The 18793-nt window shown below is 55.4% G+C and overlaps 4 protein-coding genes and 1 pseudogene across 12 annotated transcripts in view; 2 read left to right on the top strand and 3 right to left on the bottom strand.

Moving 5' to 3' along the window:
• The window catches only part of LOC122674463 (kielin cysteine rich BMP regulator), a 29340-nt gene extending 26206 nt beyond the window's left edge, over positions 1–3134 (top strand). For 6 of the 8 annotated variants that reach the window (XM_043872813.1, XM_043872808.1, XM_043872807.1 and 3 more), the window contains 6 exons: positions 166–338; positions 423–534; positions 629–730; positions 1682–1846; positions 2263–2569; positions 2714–3134. In XM_043872813.1, the coding sequence (XP_043728748.1) occupies positions 166–338; positions 423–534; positions 629–730; positions 1682–1846; positions 2263–2569; positions 2714–2982 (1128 nt within the window). In that variant the 3' untranslated portion in view covers positions 2983–3134. The other 2 variants (XM_043872811.1, XM_043872812.1) reach the window with 2 other exon arrangements.
• A 2689-nt stretch (positions 3135–5823) lies between these two features.
• Positions 5824–6226, bottom strand: LOC122673877 (annotated as a pseudogene).
• A 5243-nt stretch (positions 6227–11469) lies between these two features.
• Positions 11470–12911, top strand: LOC122674464 (proto-oncogene FRAT1-like). Its single transcript, XM_043872814.1, has 2 exons — positions 11470–12243; positions 12315–12911. Exons 1-2 carry the CDS (start codon positions 11689–11691, stop codon positions 12717–12719), a joined length of 960 nt encoding a protein of 319 aa, XP_043728749.1. The 5' UTR covers positions 11470–11688; the 3' UTR covers positions 12720–12911.
• A 5-nt stretch (positions 12912–12916) lies between these two features.
• ATP6V1FNB (ATP6V1F neighbor) lies at positions 12917–15678 on the bottom strand. 2 transcript variants are annotated; one of them, XM_043872815.1, is made up of 3 exons: positions 15555–15678; positions 14755–15206; positions 12917–13211 (listed from the first exon to the last, which is right to left on the bottom strand). In XM_043872815.1, exons 2-3 carry the CDS (start codon positions 15173–15175, stop codon positions 13102–13104), a joined length of 531 nt encoding a protein of 176 aa, XP_043728750.1. In that variant the 5' UTR covers positions 15176–15206; positions 15555–15678; the 3' UTR covers positions 12917–13101. The 2 variants fall into 2 exon arrangements, with proteins under 2 accessions (XP_043728750.1, XP_043728751.1); XM_043872816.1 differs by having other exon boundaries at positions 14755–14851; positions 15081–15571.
• Positions 15679–15704: 26 nt separating this feature from the next.
• Positions 15705–18595, bottom strand: ATP6V1F (ATPase H+ transporting V1 subunit F). Its single transcript, XM_043872817.1, has 2 exons — positions 18335–18595; positions 15705–16180 (listed from the first exon to the last, which is right to left on the bottom strand). The coding sequence occupies exons 1-2, from the start codon at positions 18490–18492 to the stop codon at positions 15979–15981; spliced, it is 360 nt and encodes a 119-aa protein (XP_043728752.1). The 5' UTR covers positions 18493–18595; the 3' UTR covers positions 15705–15978.
• Positions 18596–18793: the final 198 nt, after the last annotated feature.

The raw sequence follows: 18793 nt of genomic DNA, 5'->3' as shown, positions 1-18793 counted from the left end.
GGTCGTGCAGTGTCTGACACGGCCACGAGGGGGCGTCCTGACCCCCGCCAGCAGGGGCTCGGGAGCCCGGGAACCTCCCCGGCGATGCTCGGTCCTCTGGGGAGGCTCAGCATGGGGCCCGGCCGGGAGCGCGGCGTGTCTGATCGTGTGCGGGGCGGAGGCCAGGACCAGGCCCCCGCCCTGAGTCCCGGCAGCTGCTGTCCCCGCTGCCTGCCCCGGCCCGCTTCCTGCATGGCCTTCGGAGACCCTCATTACCGCACCTTCGACGGCCGCCTGCTGCACTTCCAGGGCAGCTGCAGCTACGTGCTGGCCAAGGACTGCCGTGGCGGGGACTTCAGGTGCGCCGCTCCCTCTGCCTTCCTCCCTGCCCGCCCCCCACACCCGGCCCTGCCGAACCCTAAACCCGGGCCTCCCACCCGCAGCGTGCACGTGGCCAACGATGACCGGGGCCTGAGCGGCGTGTCCTGGACCCAGGAGGTGGCTGTGCTGCTGGGAGACGTGGCCGTGCGGCTGCTGCAGGGCGGGGAGGTCACGGTCAGTAGAGCCAAGGATCCGGGGACCGGTCAGTCGGCGCTGTCCCCTCCTCGGTCCCGACCTCGCTCCTCCTCCCACGTCCCTTCTCCTCTAGGTGGATGGCCGCCCCGTGGCCTTGCCCTTCCTGCAGGAACCGCTGTTCTACGTGGAGCTTCGGGGACACACGGTGGTGCTGCACTCCCAGCCGGGCCTCCAGGTGCGGCCTGGGCCAGTGTGGGGCCGGGGGCGCCTCAGGCCTGTCCTGTAGGAGGGGGAATACCAACTACCTGCCAGGCCGTGAGGCCAAGGAGCTTAGAGAGTTCTGCGGGATTCCAGGGGGAAGAGGAATCAGAGCTAGAGAACTCCAGGTGTGATGAAAGGAGTTCTGAGCCTGGTGTCCAGCCACCGATGTGCTGGGGCTCTTAGGCCATTGCCTTAAGCCAGTCCTCTGGGCCTCAGCTTTCCCATAGTCAAACCAGAGGAGGGTGGGGTGGGGAGACAATGTCAACTATCCTTTCCTAGATGATGGTTTCAGAGATTCCAATTCCCATGTCAAAGAGTAATTCACTCCCCTGCCTCCAGCCACAAGCACATTTGTAAGTCCACAAAATAAGGCTTATCCACACTTAGGATGGGGCTTCCCAGGTGATACTAGTGGTAAAGAACCTGCCTGCCAGTGCAGGAAACATAAAAGATGCAGGTTTGATCCCTGGGTTGGGAAGATCCCCTGGAGGAGGGCATGGCAACCCACTCCAGTATTCTTGCCTAGAGAATCCCATGGACAGAGGAGCCTGGTGGACTATAGTCCATGGGGGTCGCACAAAGTCAGACACGACTGAAGCGACTTAGCACACACGAAAACTTAGGATACCAGACTCTACTTGTGGTTTGTCCTCTGTAAGGCCTGAATGCCCTTGAGGGAGTGAATCTCTGAAAGTGGGTTGCATTTCACGGGGAAGCCTAGCTCAGGGATGATGACGGGAGAAGGTGCCCTCCTGAGGTGCCTTCCTGGCCTTGGCCAGAGCAAGCCTCCCTTCCATGAGGCGCCCCACCTGTCCTTTCTCCTCCCCTCCTGCAGGGGGCATGCTGACACACCACTGGGATGGGCCCTGGGCTTCCTGGGGCCCCTGGCTTTCTCCTGCTCTCCAGTCCCCGCCTCTCTGCACAGGTGCTGTGGGATGGGCGGTCCCAGGTGGAGGTGAGAGTGCCTGGCTCCTACCGGGGCCACATGTGTGGGCTCTGTGGCAACTTCAATGGCTTTGCCCAGGATGACCTGCAGGACCCTGAGGAGCTGCTCCGGCCCACTGAGGCTGCGTTTGGGAATAGCTGGCAGGTGAGTTGCACAGAAGTGAGAGGCTGGGGGAGGCACAGTTGAGCCTGAGTGTCAGAGCAGCCCTCTGGTAAGGAAAGGGCGGCGGGGGGTGGGGGGGTTTGGGCTTTGGGGCTTTCAGTAAGGTTTGGAGTCTTCTTACCTGTTACAGTGCTGGGTGGGGTGGACCTGTTGGAAGGGATCTCATCAACTGAATCCCCAAGAGCTGCTTCATCACTCACTGACTCTAAGTCTTGGACAAGACACTTAACAAGACACTTACTTTTAAGGAAAAGTAGCTGATGCTTTCTTTGCTGTTCTTGTAAGGAAGTTTTTGAGGCTAAAACAAAACATCTGGTGCAAAACACTTGGAAGAACATAGCATACGGAGGTCAGCTGCCAGTGGATGCTGTCATATCAGGGCCGCCTTCCCCACCTAGGTCCCAGAGGGCCCAGGATCTGGTCGGCCCTGTTCCAAGGGCCGTGAGGTGGATCCATGCCGGGCAGCAGGGTACCGTGCCAGGCGTGAGGCCAACGCCCGGTGTGCAGTGCTGAAGTCTGCCCCGTTCAGCCGCTGCCATGCTGTGGTGCCACCAGACCCCTTCTTTGCCGCCTGCGTGTATGACCTCTGTGCTTGCGGGCCCGGTTCCTCTGCTGACGCCTGCCTCTGCGATGCTCTGGAAGCCTATGCCAGCCACTGTCGCCGTGCAGGGGTGACACCGGCCTGGCGGGGCCCCACACTCTGTGGTGAGGGGGCAGTGCCCAGGGCAAGCTGGGGGAGGGGGTGACACGGAGGGCTCAGGTCTGGACAGGGAAGGTTCAGGGAGGGTCACGGGGTTGGGGGGGAGCCTGGAGACTGGACGGTGACCCTGCGTTCCACTCCGTCCGCAGTGGTGGGCTGCCCCCTGGACCGCGGCTTCGTGTTTGATGAGTGTGGCCCACCCTGTCCCCGCACCTGCTTCAACCGGCACATCCCCCTGGGGGAGCTGGCAGCCCACTGTGTGCGACCCTGCATCCCCGGCTGCCAGTGCCCGGCGGGCCTGGTGGAGCACGAGGCCCACTGTATCTCACCCGAGGCCTGCCCCCCAGTCCTGCTCACTGGGGACCAGCTGCCCAGCACTCCGCGCAACCCCAGCCGGGAGCCCCAGGGGCCAACCTGAGCCAGGACGACACCGACCAGGACTCACCGGGCATGAAGTCTCCCCTTGGCGAGCATGTCTCACCCTGCCTGGGTGCTGGGAGGCTGGGCGTGGCTCTCACAAAGACCCCAGCTGTGTTGCATTGGAAACAGTAAACTTAGGGTCCAGCCTAAGGTTTCCTTGTGTGTATATTTGCTTCTTCCTGGTGCTGGGGTGGTGGTGAGGGGGGCTGTTTGGAACGTGGGGTCCAGAGGTCAGTGTCCCAGAATTGGGGTGGTGGCAGCTGTGGGGACTCAGACCCGGACCTTACACACTCTCTGAGCCTGCCTCCCTGGGCTGCCCTGCCTGCCACACCCTGGGCTGCCTGGGAAACCCTGCTGTGGGCAGGAGGAGGACCCAGGAGTGCCATCCCAGCCCTGTGCTTACATGTTGTAGGCACAGCCTGTGACCCCTCTGCAGGGGCTTCTGTGGATCCTTGTGCAATCGTGCAGGGGCTGAGGAGCCCGGAGAAGGGGCTCAGTCCCCATGTTGCATCCCCTTTCCTCGTGGTTTCGGGGATATTGAGTGCTCAGGCACCCTGTGGGCCACTCTAAGATCTGGTGACACGGGGACCCCGCGCCTGGGGTGAGGAAGAGGAAAGACAGTATGTATGTGATGACATGCAGACCCATGATGGACTACACACACACACCCCTCAGAAGCCCAGATAAACCCATGCACGCACTCTGTGTGTGTTCGCAGCTACACCTACCCCTGATGGACATGGGGGCAGGGGACACATGGGTAACTTTCAAAGACATCCTTATAGGGAAAAGAACTTGGAGTCTGAAATCGAAAAAAAGAAAAATCTCCTTTTTTGACAAGGAAAGTCTCTTTTCAAAGAGAACTCTGAGTTCTCTCTGCCACCTATCAGTTATGTGATCTTGATATTTTAGGGACCTTAGCTAAACAATTGGGGTTGGGGGACTCAGTTCTCTTGGTGGGGCCCCCAGTATTCCAACAGGGTTGAAGGCAGGGCATTGGGCTGAACTGAGACCCTCTGCCTGCTTGTTCAGCCTGCTTCCACTGGGGCCCCTTTCACAGAGCTATTACAAGACGTAGGCAGGCCAGGATACTTCTGACAGCAGGGGAAGATGACAGACCATCCCATACGTGTCCTCACCCGCTTTATCTCCTGTGTTGCGGGGAGTGACCACGGACAGTTTGGAGCAAGCATTAGGGACCACATTTTCCCGGAGCCTGTTTCTTGGGCTGTGTGTCTCCAGATAAGGGAGACAATGCCCTGTGTTAGTTAGGGCAGCTTACTCTCTGGGGCCTGGTCTTCTCATCTGTGAAGTGGGGATGAAGATGATACCAGTTACTTCATAGAGTTGCTTCAAGGAAGGATCACACGTCCACAGCAGCGTCTTGTGCCCTGGCAGACAGTAAGCTGTTGGGAACTGCTGCCTGTTTGGGCATGTTGTTCAGTCACTAAGTCATGTCTGACTCTGTGAGACCCCGTGGACTGCAGCACACGAGGCTTCCCTGTCCTTCACCAAGACCCGGAATTTGCTCAGACTTATGTCCATTGAGTTGGTGATGCCGTCCAACTGTTTCATCCTCTGTTGTCTCCTTCTCCTGCCTTCAATCTTTCCCAACATCAGGGTCTTTTCCAATGAGTTGGGTCTTCGCATCAGGTGGCCAAAGTATTGGTTATATTTCACATCTATAATGCAGTTGCAAGCTTCATGTATACAGTTTTGGGTGTTTTTTTTTTTTTAATCTGCGTGCTATTTTACTTCCATTAGAAAAATATTATCTCTGTAAAATTTGGTCCAGTTTCTTCTCCTTTACCACATTCAAACTTTAATTTTACTCAAGTAAAACCAGAATCACAGATCTGACATAACAAAATAGTTCACATCATTAAATTAAGAGTTTAATTGAATTAGATGTGCTCATTCTTTTTTTTTTTTTGGATGTGCTCATTCTTATTTCCTGAGGAATAGTAACTCATCTTTCCTCCATGTTATTCCCTCCTACTTTTATTTTTCTGAGTTAAGTAAGGCATGTCTGTTTTCCCACATCCAGCAATACAAGTGTTATAGAAGTGTAATTTATACTATTGGTAACTAGATTCATCATTAATCTTCAATTCATGTTCAGTTCCCCTTATTTTATAGTACATGGTATTGTATTTTCCTAATATTTCAACCTTACACTTGAAAGGTTGTTTCTGAATCACGCAAAGACGCCAGGGTTCTTGGCCTCCGGAGGAGAAGAATTCAATCTGGGGCCAGAGACAAGGCTGGATCACTCAGAGCTTTTGTGCAATACAGTTTTATTAAAGTATAAAGGAGATAGAGAAAGCTTCTGACATGGACATCAGAAGGGGGTAGAAAGAGTACCCCTTTGCTAGTGTTAGCAATGGAGTTATATACTCTCTAATGCATCCAGAGAATGTCTGGAGGTTGTAAAGACCTCACCAGACCTACTCCCATAATTTACATTTTAAGATAACAGAGTTGGCCAGAAGGTTTAATCCAAAGACTGTCCTCAGGCAGGATACATCCTTGTAAAGACCAGACCTACTCCCATAATTTATGTTTTAAGACAACAGAATTAGCCAGAGGGTTTAATCCAAAGACTGTCCTCAGGCAGGATACGTTATTGTTATATAATCTTAAGGAATATAAAGGAAAAAAGTAAAAAGTTTGTCCTTTTTTCCTCCTTGAATATTCCAGACCTCTCTCTCCTTAGGGACCCCCAGACTTCTTATCAACCTGCCTAGGAAATGACTCTCTCACACTTTCCAACAAAGATTAAGCCATTAGTTTAAAAATATTAAAATTCCAGACTAAATAACACTGGGCCCACTTAGAATCATGCTATTCCGAGAGGTCCTTGCACAGCTATTGCTTTGCTCTCAACACAGTCTCCTTTGGGCAAAGCAGCAACCCGGTAAGCAGCTCAAGCAGGAAAACTACTCTGGAAATATTGTTTGTGGATGTCATTGACAGTATTGAAGTCATTTATGTCAGCCAGCAAAACAGTTGTTTTTACCACATACGTGAAGCCGCAGCCTGCTGCTTTTAGAATTTCACCCATGTTTATAAGAGCCTGTTTAGTCTCTTCTGCCACCCCTCCTGGCACAAGCCCTCCACTTGCAGGGTCCATGCCTAGCTGTCCTGAAATGTAAATGGTCCTGTTGACTAACACAGCCCGTGGGACCAATGGCCACTGGGGCTTTCACTGTGCTGATCACCCTTCTGATCAAAGATGACATGGCTAACCCTTTTCCCTTGCTGCCCCTCAGAGACAACTACCCAGTAAATGACTGTTACTCGTGCCTCTCGGGACTCCGTATATATAGTTGACATTTGAACAACATGGCTTTGAACTACACAGACGCACTTATACTCAGAATTCTTTTCAGTAGTAAATACTACAGTACTATACCCTCCCCGATAGCTTGAATCCTTGGATACAGAGGGCAGATTGTAAGTTATATGTGGATTTTTGACTGCAGGGAGGGTCAGGGCCCCTAATCCCTGTGTTGTTTAAGGGTCAACTGCATACATAAAGCAGATGCTCACGCGGGGCTGCAAACGAGCACCTGCACACACCTCTCTCTGTCAGATCATAGTCCTCACCCCACACTGCCACCCACGTGGCCAAGAAACCTGGATCCAAGTCAGGCCATTGTCTCTAGGAGACTTGGCTGAGGTCCAGGCCTGGGTCAGATGTCAGGGCCCTGTGTTAATGAGCTCAGGAGCCTTTGTCTCCTTCTCGCCCCTGTCCCCAGTTCCTGGTCCTTCTCTTCTCCAGGAGTAGCAGGGAGTAGGGGGTGGGGAACACCCTCCCAGGCCCCCAACGCCATGGAGCAGGCAGCCACCCTGGGGGGCCTAGGGCTCCCTTGTAGCCCCAAGCAGGCCTTGGCCCTGTACCAGCACCTCTTCCAGTGCCCTGCAGGCCTAGACCAGCTCCGGGCTGCCCTGCAGCAGGTGAGGGCCACAGGGCACCGTCTCTGAGTGGGCAGGTGTCCGTGGGGTCTGATTCCACCTTGCCTTCCCAGGTGCAAGAGGGCCAAGCCTGCCCGTCAGTCCTGGAACTGCCCAACGTGCTGCTGCAGATGGAGCGGAGCCGGCGGGCCCAGGAGCAGGTAGGGACCGGCTGGCCAGGGGGTGCGGCAGAGGGTGGGGCGAGTGCCCCCTCACATCCCAGCACCCCACCTTCCTGCAGCTCCTGTGGGATTTGGAGCTGCTGACTGGGGCGGGCCTGGGCCTCTTCTGGCCACCCTGGGCCCAGTTCTGTGGCCTAAGGGCCCAGGTCCAGCACACACAGAACCAGCGCAGAAAGCCCCAGAGCAGGACAGATGACAACTCTGAGCGGCTGTCGAGTGGGGTGAGCTGGGGCTCGGCTGAGAGTTGGGGGGTCAGTGAGACAGTGGGGCACTCGCAGTGGCCTAGAAGTGGAAGGAACGTGGGCTTTGGAGACAGATCTCAGTTCATATCTCCGTTCTGATGCTTCCTGTGGACTGGAAGCCTGTTTCCTTCCTCGGCTACAGGACGGGGAAGATAAGAGCTCTTTTCAGAGGGCTGCTGGGAGGCCCGTGAACTCATCTGTGTAGAGGGTTTAGCACCCTGCTGGACATACAGGACCGTTCCGGCCTGTTACTGTTCCATAATGAACTGTTCTAGTCCAATCAACTGCATGGTAACACCATGCCTTTAGCCATGGCTACAGTGAGAGAGGAAAGCAGGTCTGATGGGGCCCAGAAGACAGAGGCGCTGACGCTCAGGGTGCCCCTGAGATGGGACCCTGAGTAGCCCCAGCCCCAAGTCCCTCCCTTCAGGGCTGGTGGCTCTCCCCCTGGCCTGCCACCCTGGGAAGGATGGTGCTGTGGTGACTGGAACTGAGATGTGCCTCCCAGTCCTGGCTCAGCACCCTGCTGCCTGAGGCCCTTTGGGCAGGTTAGTAGCTGTAGCAGGAGTGGGTGTTAGTCATGACTACTGAGGAAGTGTCCAGCCAACATTTTTGGCCAGGGCTGCAGTCTCATCTGAAGGCTGGAGTGGATAGGAGGGATCCGTCTCTAAGCTCCTTGACTTGGAGGGAAAGGAGAGGGGTCACACAAGGGCACAGAAGCCAGAAGATGGATCCCTAGGAGCTGTTTTAGAGGCTGCCTACCACACTGGGGGATGATGCCTTGTGGGCTGGGGCACCCCCCAATCCTTCCAGAATTCCAGGCTGTGCCCACCGCCCCAGACTGAGGACTCCCTAAGCCAGAACCATCAGCTCCTGGAGGGGTAAGTCTCCATGGAATTCCGTCCACTCCATGATGCCACACAAAGTGACCAAACCCGGAACCCTTTGCCCTGTAGCTCTCCAGAGCCCTGCCCAGCGACCCCTCCTCATGCCCCTAACTCCTCCTGGGGCTTTTACTCAGTTGAACCCACGTGGTTGCCCCACAGTCCCTGAAAAGGATAACCTCAAGTTCCAGCTCCTAGCATCCAGTGGTGGGTGAGAGGAGGCTGCCATGGACTGAGTTTGGGTGATGGGGTGGGAAGACTCCTGTAGCCTGCTGTGGGTGGGGAGTCCTACACCCCCCAACCCCCCTGGCAGCAGAACCAGAAACAAGAGGTATGCCTGAGGCAGTCCTTGCATTCCTGCAGGGGTCGGGCAGCGGACCCGCCATCAGCCCTGGATCTGAGGGAAGCCAGCCTGGATGCAGACCCAAGGCAGGAGAGCCCTGGCTGGCCTGCGGAAGGGCCCACATCTGGTACTTTGACAGGAGGGGTTGGCAGCCAGGAGAACAGAAGCCCCTGGGTTGAATTCAGTGAAATAGATGCTGTGAGCTTAGGTTGGGACAAGCCGGGAAGCCATCACCCCAAGTCCCGGGATTTTGGTTCATCCTTACCTATTCTTCCTCTCATACCTTTTTGTGGGGGTGCCAGGGGCAACCAGGGACAAAAAGTAGGTTTTCTTTTATAAAAAATAATTTTATTTATGTATGTATGTTTGGCTGTGCTGGGTCTTCATTGCTGCACAGGCTTTTCTCTAGTTGTAGCAAGCAGAGGTTACTCTCTAGCTGTGGTTCAGGCTTCTCATCGCAGAGGCTTCTCTTGGTTCAGAGTACAGGCTTCAGTGGTTGTGGCACTTGAGCTCCATACTTGCTGCTCCCAGGCTCTAGAGCACAGGCTTAGTCGCTCCACCGCCTGTGGGATCTTCCTGGATCAGGGATCGAACCCGCGTCTCCTGCCTTGGCAGGCGGATTCTTTACCACTGAGCCACCTGGGAAGCCCCAGGTTTTCTTTTCTATGCCAACTCCACCTGATTGGTGCCAGCCATCTCAGGCACTGTGTCCAGGAGGATTCTGAAGCTAAGCTGGGGCTCAGAGGAGAGAGTGCTGGGAATGGCTGTCTATCCTCCCTGTCCTCCAGCAGGGACGGAAGGGAATGGCAGCTCCAAGCTGCCACCCTCATGCCAGGCACTGGGGAGATACAGGGCACAAAAGTGACTTGGCCAGTCACTTGTCCTCATCTCCGAGGAGATCACAGCCTAGTGAGAGAGTGTGACAATAAACAGGTGATTAGAATTCATCAGGATGAATGCTATGAACCCTGGGTCTGTTCATTTAAATGAAACAGGCTCTCAAATGATTGGTTAAATAATAAGCCTGGCAAAGTCACAAGCTTTTTAATTGTGACATCGTGTACGGGCGAGAGGAGGAAAGTACAAATGATTATTTTCTGATCGACAGAAACTTTACAAGTATATTATCTCTTGGGACTACATCGGCAGAAGATATCTAGTACGGTATTATAACCAGTAAAATAAATGATCCAGTAAGACAACAGATCAGAATTACAGAGGGACGGGGTTGGAGGTTATTTTCACAGTTCATGGCAATAATTTCTGAAGGCTTGGGACTCTTACCAGATGTCTTTGTTCAAAACTCTTCCAAAGACAGATTTGTTTTCACAGAGAACATTCCCATTTGGTTACTGTTATGAATATTCACACATCCATGTTGCATAAAGATGGCATTTCTTATGAGAGTTCTCAATTTAAGACCTTATGAAATCAGGTTCTTTTAAGTGGTTTTATGAATGCAAAACGATGCTCCTTCCTCCACAGCTGCAAAGGAGCAGCGACATTTCATCTCTTTTTTTAGATTCCTTTTGTTAATTATAAAGACTTGCAGTTTTTAGACTAGTCTCTGGCCTAAAATTCCACTTCTTGAATTTCATTTGATTTTGCTGTCCAGAAACCAAGAAAGAGCTAAAGAGGATTATCCTTAACAATAGAAAAGTCAGGCGCCTATTGTGGGGCTGGACAGGCACACAAGAACAAAGTAGGGGTGTCCTTAAGAGGGACTGGTGACCCTGGCAGACAGTCCCTTCCTGCTCCTGGGCTGCCTCTGGCAGTTTTGAGGAAGACAGTGTACAGGTTCCTCCAAGGTGGTCCTTGGCTGAGAGGATGAGGAAGATGGGGTCAGCTGTTGGCAGGCCAACCTGACAAGCAGACACATAGCAGGTTGTGTAAATAAAGGTGGAATGGTGAGCTGGGAAGGCCTTGAAGTTCCAACACCAGCCCTCAGGGTACCCTACCACCACCACTCAATTCAGTCCCCTCACGTGCTGGGGACTCCCTGGGCTTCCTGGTTCCAGTTCAGGGGTGTGTGTGTGAGGGGCTGGGACATGAGCAGACATCTGTCTTTCTCCCTCAGGTTGCTTCCAAGAGCTGAACCTCACCACCAGCAGTAGCCCTGGAGAACCAGGAAACTCAGAGTTCAAGGTGAAAGGGTGGAAGTTTCCTGGGCAAGACCCCTCTCAGACTGGGGATAGCAGAGGTGGGGTCTGCCTGGGAGGAGACTGCTGGGGTGAGAAGCCCGCAGCCAGGTGGAAGAAGGGGCCATCGCTGAAGCACCTTTTAAACTACATACATGGGTCTGGGGCTTCCCAGGCTACCATCCACGAGGCTGCAGAGTCAGGCATGACTGAGTGACTAAGCACAGCACAGCACAACATGGGCTTTACAAATGCAGGAGTCAGGCCGGGGCCTAATGGAAGTAAGGCCGACCGGGGCCCTGGGGCTCCAGGTATCCCTTGGGGGAAGTGGCCCTGGAGGGAGGATTCCATCACAAACCTGGGACAAAGTGTTCTTCCTTCCTAGGACCTGGCCCAGAGGCAAGAGGGGAGCCAAGCAGAGCCCACGCCCCAGAGGCCCCATCAACTATCATCCGGGAGCCTACAGGAGAAAAAGCTGGCTCAGGGAGCCCCAGGGCGCCCAGGCCTCCCCTCCCCGGGCCTGCCAGAACCCCAAGATCCCCTGGAGGGGCTGGGCCAGGAGAGAGCAGAACAGAAGAAACTGCTAAGGACTGAGATTCCTCACAGTCAGAGAGAGGGGGACCCTCAGGGTCAGAGTAAGAGACAGACAAACCAGGGTCCGAGTGGGGAGGCCACTCAGGCTCTGATGGAAGAGGTCTCTCAAGGTCAAAGATGGGAGGGCCTCCAGGGTGAGCACAAAGGGGCGCCTCAACGTCAGAGCGAGAGTCGCCTCAAATGCGGGAGAAAGGAGGCCCTCCCAGAGCCGAGTGCAGACTCCCCTCGGGGTTCGGGAGAGAAGATCCTCCAATCTTCGGAGGGCAGAGCCTGTATCCCACCAGCCTGGGAGGCGGCTCGGGGAGAGGGGCCCCGGGAGAAAGGCGGCTCCCCGGGGGACATCTGCAGGTCCCTGGGGGAACGGATGCGGCAGCCTGGGGGAAGGGCGGGCCCGGGGCCCCGGGGCAGGACCACCCAGCTGATGCAGGTTAAGACCCATGGCCTGACAGGAGACAGCGCACCGGCCCTGGGAGCGCAGGGGCCCCTCAGGGAAGCGTTGCGGGCTCCCCTTCAGCTCGCTGGGCCCCTGACCCGGCCACTGCTCCCAGGCCCAGGAGCGGTGATGCTAGAGGCCCCATGCACTGGGGGCTCCGTGCAGCGGGAGCGCCCCGCTGCTCTCCCAGGGCACCTGGGCCCGCTGCGCGATCCGCCCTCGCTTCAGGGCCCAGGAGGAAGCCCTGGCCCCGCGAAGCAGGAGCTGGGCGGCTCCACGGGGCTTCCAGGCGCCTTCGGGAGACTGAGGGGTGCTGCGGAGGCCCCCAGAACCTCGAAGACCGCGTGGCTCGAGCCCCCGAGCAGAGACCGGGCGTCGGCGGGCATGAACGCCGCGCAGCAGGCGTCGGCTCTGCAGCGGCTGCTGGAGCTGAACCGCGAGGCCAGACGCCGGCGGCAGCGGGACCGCGAGCAGCAGCGGCTCCGGGTGCGCGGCCGGGCTGGGCGGGTGGGGCCCCGAGGGGCGGCCGCTGGGCGGCTGACAGTCGCCTCCTGCAGGTCCTGGAGCGCCTCCGCATCGCCAGGAACCGCCACTGCCGGGTGCACCCCCTGGAACCCCCACCGAGCCCAGCTCAGCTCCCACCACAGGCAAGACCCCCAGGAGAAGGCGGTGGGGCCACAACGACCCTGCCGGGGCGGGGGCCGGTGGCCGAGCTGGGAGCGACCTGGATCGCTTTGACTGGAGTGTATCCCGCACTTGCCATAACACCTGCGGAGCGGGCCGACCCGGCTGCTGCCCTCTGCTGGCCGCTTCGAGCCCGGAGGCCGGGAGGCAGCGCGGGCGCTCAGCGTTCCGTCCCTCCCCAGGAGGACGCGGCAGGGCGACGACGCGCCCTGCGGGAACAGCTGGAGCAAACGCATCGGGAAAGGACCGGGCGGCTGCGAGCCCTCGGGGCCAGGTGAGGGGCCGGAAGGGGAGTCTTGTGGGGTGGTGGCGGTCACTTTTTCCTGACATCTGGGATGAAAGGCCACTCTTTCCCCCAGGAACACCCAGAACTTCCAGCAGCTACTGTGGGCCCCCGGCGCTGTGGAACCTGACGAGCCTCGCCCATCCTTCCGAGGCCCCTCTAAGTCTCTGATGAATCCTCAAGGAGATGATTAAAGAGACGGGGGTTTAAGGGAAAGGGACGAGGGCAACCGGCAGGTCGGAGGGAGTTTCAGAAAGGCCCAGAACGCAGCCTCCGCGCCTGGGAGAGCCACAGACACAGACACACATGCAGCTTCGCCCCACCAGGAGGTGTGTTATTTCTTCTTCCCTCCCCTAAGCTCTCTGCCCTGCTCAAGGTCAGAGGGCCAAATCCCGGGGATCGAGGAGCGCGAAGGCCCCATTCTTGCGGAAGAAAGATTCAATGCGGCACATCTTGCAGAAGACCAGCTCTTGCTTCACTGGCGGGCCTGGGAAAAGATGTCAGAGGCCAGGGGTGGGTTCCTGGGAAAAGAACCCACGGAGCACAGGAGCTCTGCCTGCATAGCCCTAGGGGTCTGCCTGTGTTGTATCCACTTTGTAAGTGTGCAGAAATAAAAAGAAATGCTTCTGAGAAGCGGGAGTTACAGGGAAACCGGGAGCTGGCTGGCTGCCCACCCGGATTAGCAGTGATGGCCAAATGCCAGTCAGCTGTGTGCCAACACCTCCCCCAGCCTCAGAATCCTCCACGGAGGTGGGTGGTGGGACTCCCATCCGTGCTTGCTACAGGGACAGACAGAGCTGGACTTCTCTGGGGGCAGACAGGGCTTCTTTCTACCTCCTGCTTTCATTTGGAAATTGTTCCCTTTCCTCTCCCTTTAGGGCCCTGGGGCAAATCACCCTTGGGCCCTGGGGGGATTTTTTGTTAAGGCCAAATTTCAACTGTGTTTATCCTCAATCATCCACCTTTTCCGTGCAGGAACTGGAGAAAACACCTGAGTAGTCTCACTTGAAATTCATGACCACAGACAGCAAAGGAACCCTCATCAGGCAGCAAACCCATGACACTCCCTGGCATATTCTCTCCACACCTTGACTCTTAAGCTCAAACCACACCATTGCCTTCGCTCCTCTCCCACCCAGTTGACGACCACGAGTCAATCTAGATGGACAGCCTTCTTGCCAATACCATGTCTGCATATCACTGTGTCCCCCCCACTCCTGCACCTTCTCCCTGCGTGATCCAGCCTCTGGAGCAACCTGGGTGAGCCCACCCACTCTCAAGGCTTTAAAGAGCACCTATATTCTGATGACTCCCAAAACTGTGTCTTCAGCTCGGACCTCGCTCCAGAGGGCCAAATCACTGACACCTCCAGCACAACATAGCCAACGCTGACCTTCACACCCCGCAGCACTCTCCCTACCCCCCGTCTCCCCTGCTGTAGCTGCTTCAGTCAAACACCTGCGTGTTGCCACTGCATTCTCTCCTTCTGTCATTCAAACCACCAGTAAGTTCCATTGTGTCTTCCTCCAAAACACATGCGGAATAGATATCAGCTCAACTGCTAATCACTCTAGCCCAAGCCACCGTCTTTCTTGCCAGGATAACTCAACCATCTGTCAGAGTTTGTTCTTACTCCTGAAAAGGCCACTACCTACAGAATAGTCAGGGTGATTTTTTTTAAGTAAATCAGTATCATTCACCTGCTTAAAACTCACTGTGGCTTCCCCTTAAACTTAGAATAAAACCCAAACTCCTCTCCCTTGTCAGTTAGCTCACTCGGCCTCTAGGTCCTGAGAGAGGCCTTTCCTGACAATCCATCCTAAAGCCGTGCACCCCCCTGCCTCCTCGCCCATCACGCCATTTCACTCTGGAACTTGGCCCTCTCTTGTTCTTATGTTTCTCCACAAGGATGGATGCCCCCAAAAGGAGTGTCCATGTGTCTCGTGTGTCTAGTGCCAAGAGCGCTGCCTGGCTCGTGGCAAGTTCTCTGTGTCTGTGAGGTGGATAATTTCCGGGAGGTTGGGGCTCACCCAGCTGCCAGCCATATGTGAAGTTGGTGGTGATGGGAAAGAGGTAGCGTTTCTCTGGCACGTCCAGTTTTCGGGTGCTGAGGTAGTGGTAGCGGCCCTGGAAGTCGTGGGAGATGCCTTCGTACAGCAGGGCCCGGGTGGCAGGCGGGACTGGGTACATTTCTGACTGAATAGGAGCCTCCAGGGTGGGGCTGGAGGCCCTGGAAGGAACTGCTTTGGGGGCGGGTGGGGGTGAGAGTGGGGCTTTGGGGGGCAGGGTGGGCAGCTTGAGGGGCAGGCGGGCTGCAGCCTTGGCCTTCTGCTTGGCCTTCACCAGGGACCCGTACTTGTGGTGCCACTCGCAGCGCAACATCTTCTCCCTCAGGTATTCCTCCTTCCAGAAGTTCTGCCGCACCGTGTCCATGTTGAGTTGCCGAGACATGGAGGCACAGGAAGGAGCAGGAGCGGGGTGCCTGCCGCCAAGGGGTGAGCACAGCAAGCAGAGTCCCTCTGACAGCAGGTGGCTGCCCAGGGACAGTCACTCGGCAACCGTGCCTCACCTCACACAGGGCCATGCCCTCAGCATACATCACCTGCCTTGCTTGCTGAGGCAGCCTCAGGCCAGGGCCCACTGGCTAAGAGCCTTGACCCCCAAACCTCTTGCCAGACTCAAGCTGAGTATCTCTGGCTTCCAGGTTTGCTGTGGTTCCTGCTTCCATCCCTTGAGGTCCCGACCCCTCCCAGCCAATACAGACTCAAGCAGGGGCATCAGGGGTCTGGACACAAGCCTGCTTCCATTCCTCCCTGCCAGAGCTGGTTACCTTTAATTCAGAAGACCAGGCTGGCACAATCTTCTCGGTCCAACTCTTCTAGGCCTGGGTCTTTGGCAAAACCTTTTCGAGCCCTGCCAATCAAATCACCCCCACAAGAGCCTCCTTCCACACACGTCCTTCCTAGCACCCAGCCTCAGATTGGAGAGAAGCAAGAACATTATTTTAATTTAACATCAACAATGACACTGTGTAACAGCACAGGGAAGAGGTAGTGGAGAGAAGACACTCAGGTTTCCTGTACCCCAACCAGCCTTAATTTTAATGGCAGAGCCCCAGCAACCTTGGAAGCACCCCACCTCTGGTGCCTCTCAGTGGAATGGGAAGGGGCAGGGAATTGGAACTCAGAGGCTAAGATCTTAGAGAAGGGCTGATGGCAAGCCTGGGGAGAGGCTGCAATGTGGAGGGGAGTCCTCTAGCGCAGGTCTTCGGCCGTAAACATGCCCCTGGCCCTGCGCAGGATGGAGTCCTTGGCAGCATCATACGGGTGCTCCTTGGACGGGATCTCCAGCACGGCCGGAATGGAGCGCTGGTGGGCGTCCAGGGCGTGCCGCACCATCTCTGCGATGTACTGGTTGATAAGGATGATGCCGATGTCATCCCGATTTAGAAACTGCCTGGAAGGAGAGATGAGAAGGGAGTCCAGGGCGGCCCACTCTGAGTTGGTGGACTGGGCCACAGATGGAATGGGCTTAATCCAGAGAGCACAGTGGACAAGAGAAAAGGGTGCTACACTAAACTCTCCACTCTGTTTAGAGTCAATTTCATTCAAAAGCTAAGGGCATGGCTTCTATCCCACCCCCACCGCCTAGAAGACTCCCAAATGATCTGCTAATGAAGATGAGGGTGTGTGCTGGTGTCTTCCTTATGCTGTCTTCAGGTAAGAATGGGAGAGGACAAGACTATATGTGCCAGTCTCTTTGTATCTGCATAAAGAAAAAAGCAGAAAGATAAGGAAAAAAATACATGATGAAGGAAGGAAGTAATGAAGTAGAAGAGGTCAGGGGTTGAGACTGTGACTTCTCAATGTGTAGATCTTTTAAATATTAATTTGTAAACCACATGAACATGTTAACTTTTCAAAAGGAAACAGGTTAAATTTCTAAACACACACACACACAAGACCACACCACGTGGCACGTGGGATCTTAGTATCCCAACCAGGGATGGAATCCGTGCCCCCTGCTATGGAAGCATAGAGTCTTAACCACTGGACTGCCAGGGAAGTCCCCATAAAAATTTTTAAGGGGGAAAGGCGCTGTTCAGACCACTCATGGTCTATGCTGATGAGGGCAGGGGGTGGGTCAGAGGGGAAGTTTGGCCTGAGCCAGGAACACAGCATAGGAAGAGGAAAATCAGTAAGGAAGGAATCATACTTTCCACACAGAAGGAACCTGGCATTGGGCGCTTACTTTCTTGTGATCACCCACACATTTATTATTTACTCATTAAAAACTATTTACTATTAAAAAATAAAAACTATTTACAGAGTAGCTACTCTTTACCAGACACTAAGGCAGGTTAGATTTGATGATTTCAGAGGTCCCTTTTGGTTGGAAACTTGAAGTAAAATTTGTCCTTCTCTCATGACAACTTGAGTCACTTTACCAGACTGCTTAGAGATCAGCCTCCTGGGTCAGGGCCAATCATATCCCAGGCAATAGGAACCAGTCTTAGCCAGCAGCTCAGGGCTAGGCTGTTTAGGGGAAAACAGGCGGGAGAGGTTTGTTCCTAGCACTTGGCATAGGGGCTCCAGAGAAGGGGTGTGAGAAAGGACAGAGGGCTGGCACTCTCAACTCTAGTCACCAAGTCACCTCCTGGATTAAAGGACATGGCTGCACCCACAGCTTGAAGCTCCTGCTTTTAACCTGGGACAGGAAATGAAGATTTGAAGCGCAAGGTATCAGTAGAAGGTAGGATAGTCCTGATATTCTGTCCGCTGAGCTCAGGACAATGGGAAATTCCAAAGCAGACCAAGAGCTGAAGGAGTAGAGTGTGGCCCTGGCTTAAGAAAGGCAGAAAAGGTGAGACTGATATTCTGTCCGCTGAGCTCAGGACAATGGGAAATTCCAAAGCAGACCAAGAGCTGAAGGAGTAGAGTGTGGCCCTGGCTTAAGAAAGGCAGAAAAGGTGAGACTGGGTTCAAATCTTTGCTCCATCTTTTTTCGAATTGTAGGACTTTAGTGTGTGCCTTTAACCTCTCTGAACTTTAGTTTTTTTACCTGTAAATGGGAATAACCCCTACCTTACATGATGACCGTGAGCTTCTAAGGGAGATGAAAACACATGAAAGTCCGAGCCTACTGCCCAGGTGTGTTCACTGAGTGAGTGGTTCCTTTAGGGGTCAACTCACGAGAGTCGAACGCTTGCAATGAACAGGTCCTGCTCTACCGGTGAACTGGGAGCTGAGAGTGGCCGTCTCTAGGCCTGAGCACTCTGGAAACTCAGCTCTGGCGGGCCAGGTTGGACCAAAGGGCGGTGCCCGGCGGTCATGAGCTGTTCCCCTTCTTTCCTGACACACGGTCATGTGAGAGGGGCCTTTGTGGACCCGATCTAGCCCTGGTCCCATCAAGCCCCAAAAGGGAACTTGGGCCGCAGTGGCCTCCTCTCAGTCGGTGGACCGACCCCCGACCCTCACCCTCGAGGACGGGGTATGACACTTCAGCCAAAGTTTGGAAGCCCAACGCCGAACCCCGCCCCCAGCCTTCTCCCCTCCCGACGCTCCCACCAGGCAGAAGAAGGTCCCGTCCAGGCCTCGCGGGCTACCTTACCGAAAAGTGTCTTCGATCTCATTGATGGTAGTATCCTTCTCCACCACCAGGAAATTAGGGTGGCGGTTCTTGTTAAGCTCCCCTATGCCGCCCAGCAGGAAGCCAGTCACAGTGTCCTCGTCTCCGATCACGGCAATTAGCTTCCCCCGCCCCGCCATCCTCACAGACAAGCCGAGATCCTCAGCGACCGCCGGGTGTCACCGAAGTCCTGCCTTCGCAGCGCACCGCCTTCGGCCCGCACCTCAACCCACCAACGCTTTGGACATGCGCAGTTGTACCACTCCGCCTCCTGGGACATGCGCATTAAGAGCAGAAGCGCCTGACTCAGAATACGCCTGCGCCATAATGGGAGGCCAGAATCGGGGACTACGATTCCCAGAAGTCCGCGCGGCACAGTCGTGTCTCGCAGGTAAGTTCGCTGCTTTGTTGGACGGAGGTGAGGCAACTGCTGTTAGACGT

This window comes from Cervus elaphus, chromosome 18, assembly GCF_910594005.1.
Source record: "Cervus elaphus chromosome 18, mCerEla1.1, whole genome shotgun sequence".
Classification (NCBI taxonomy): domain Eukaryota; kingdom Metazoa; phylum Chordata; class Mammalia; order Artiodactyla; family Cervidae; genus Cervus; species Cervus elaphus.
The sequence above is the reverse complement of the archived record's forward strand: the minus strand, read 5'-3'. Positions and strand labels throughout refer to the sequence as shown.

What these genes read in the sequence shown, in the direction of transcription:
- LOC122674464 (XM_043872814.1), top strand. Translation starts at nt 11,689, where the DNA reads ATGCGGCAGCCTGGGGGAAGGGCGGGCCCGGGGCCCCGGGGCAGGACC. An exon ending in GCGAGCAGCAGCGGCTCCGG is followed by an intron (nt 12,244 to 12,314) that starts GTGCGCGGCCGG and finishes CGCCTCCTGCAG; the next exon opens with GTCCTGGAGCGCCTCCGCAT.
- ATP6V1FNB (XM_043872815.1), bottom strand. Translation starts at nt 15,175, where the DNA reads ATGTCTCGGCAACTCAACATGGACACGGTGCGGCAGAACTTCTGGAAG. An exon ending in CACATATGGCTGGCAGCTGG is followed by an intron (nt 13,212 to 14,754) that starts GTGAGCCCCAAC and finishes ATCTTTTCCCAG; the next exon opens with GCCCGCCAGTGAAGCAAGAG.
- ATP6V1F (XM_043872817.1), bottom strand. Translation starts at nt 18,492, where the DNA reads ATGGCGGGGCGGGGGAAGCTAATTGCCGTGATCGGAGACGAGGACACT. An exon ending in GAGATCGAAGACACTTTTCG is followed by an intron (nt 16,181 to 18,334) that starts GTAAGGTAGCCC and finishes CTCTCCTTCCAG; the next exon opens with GCAGTTTCTAAATCGGGATG.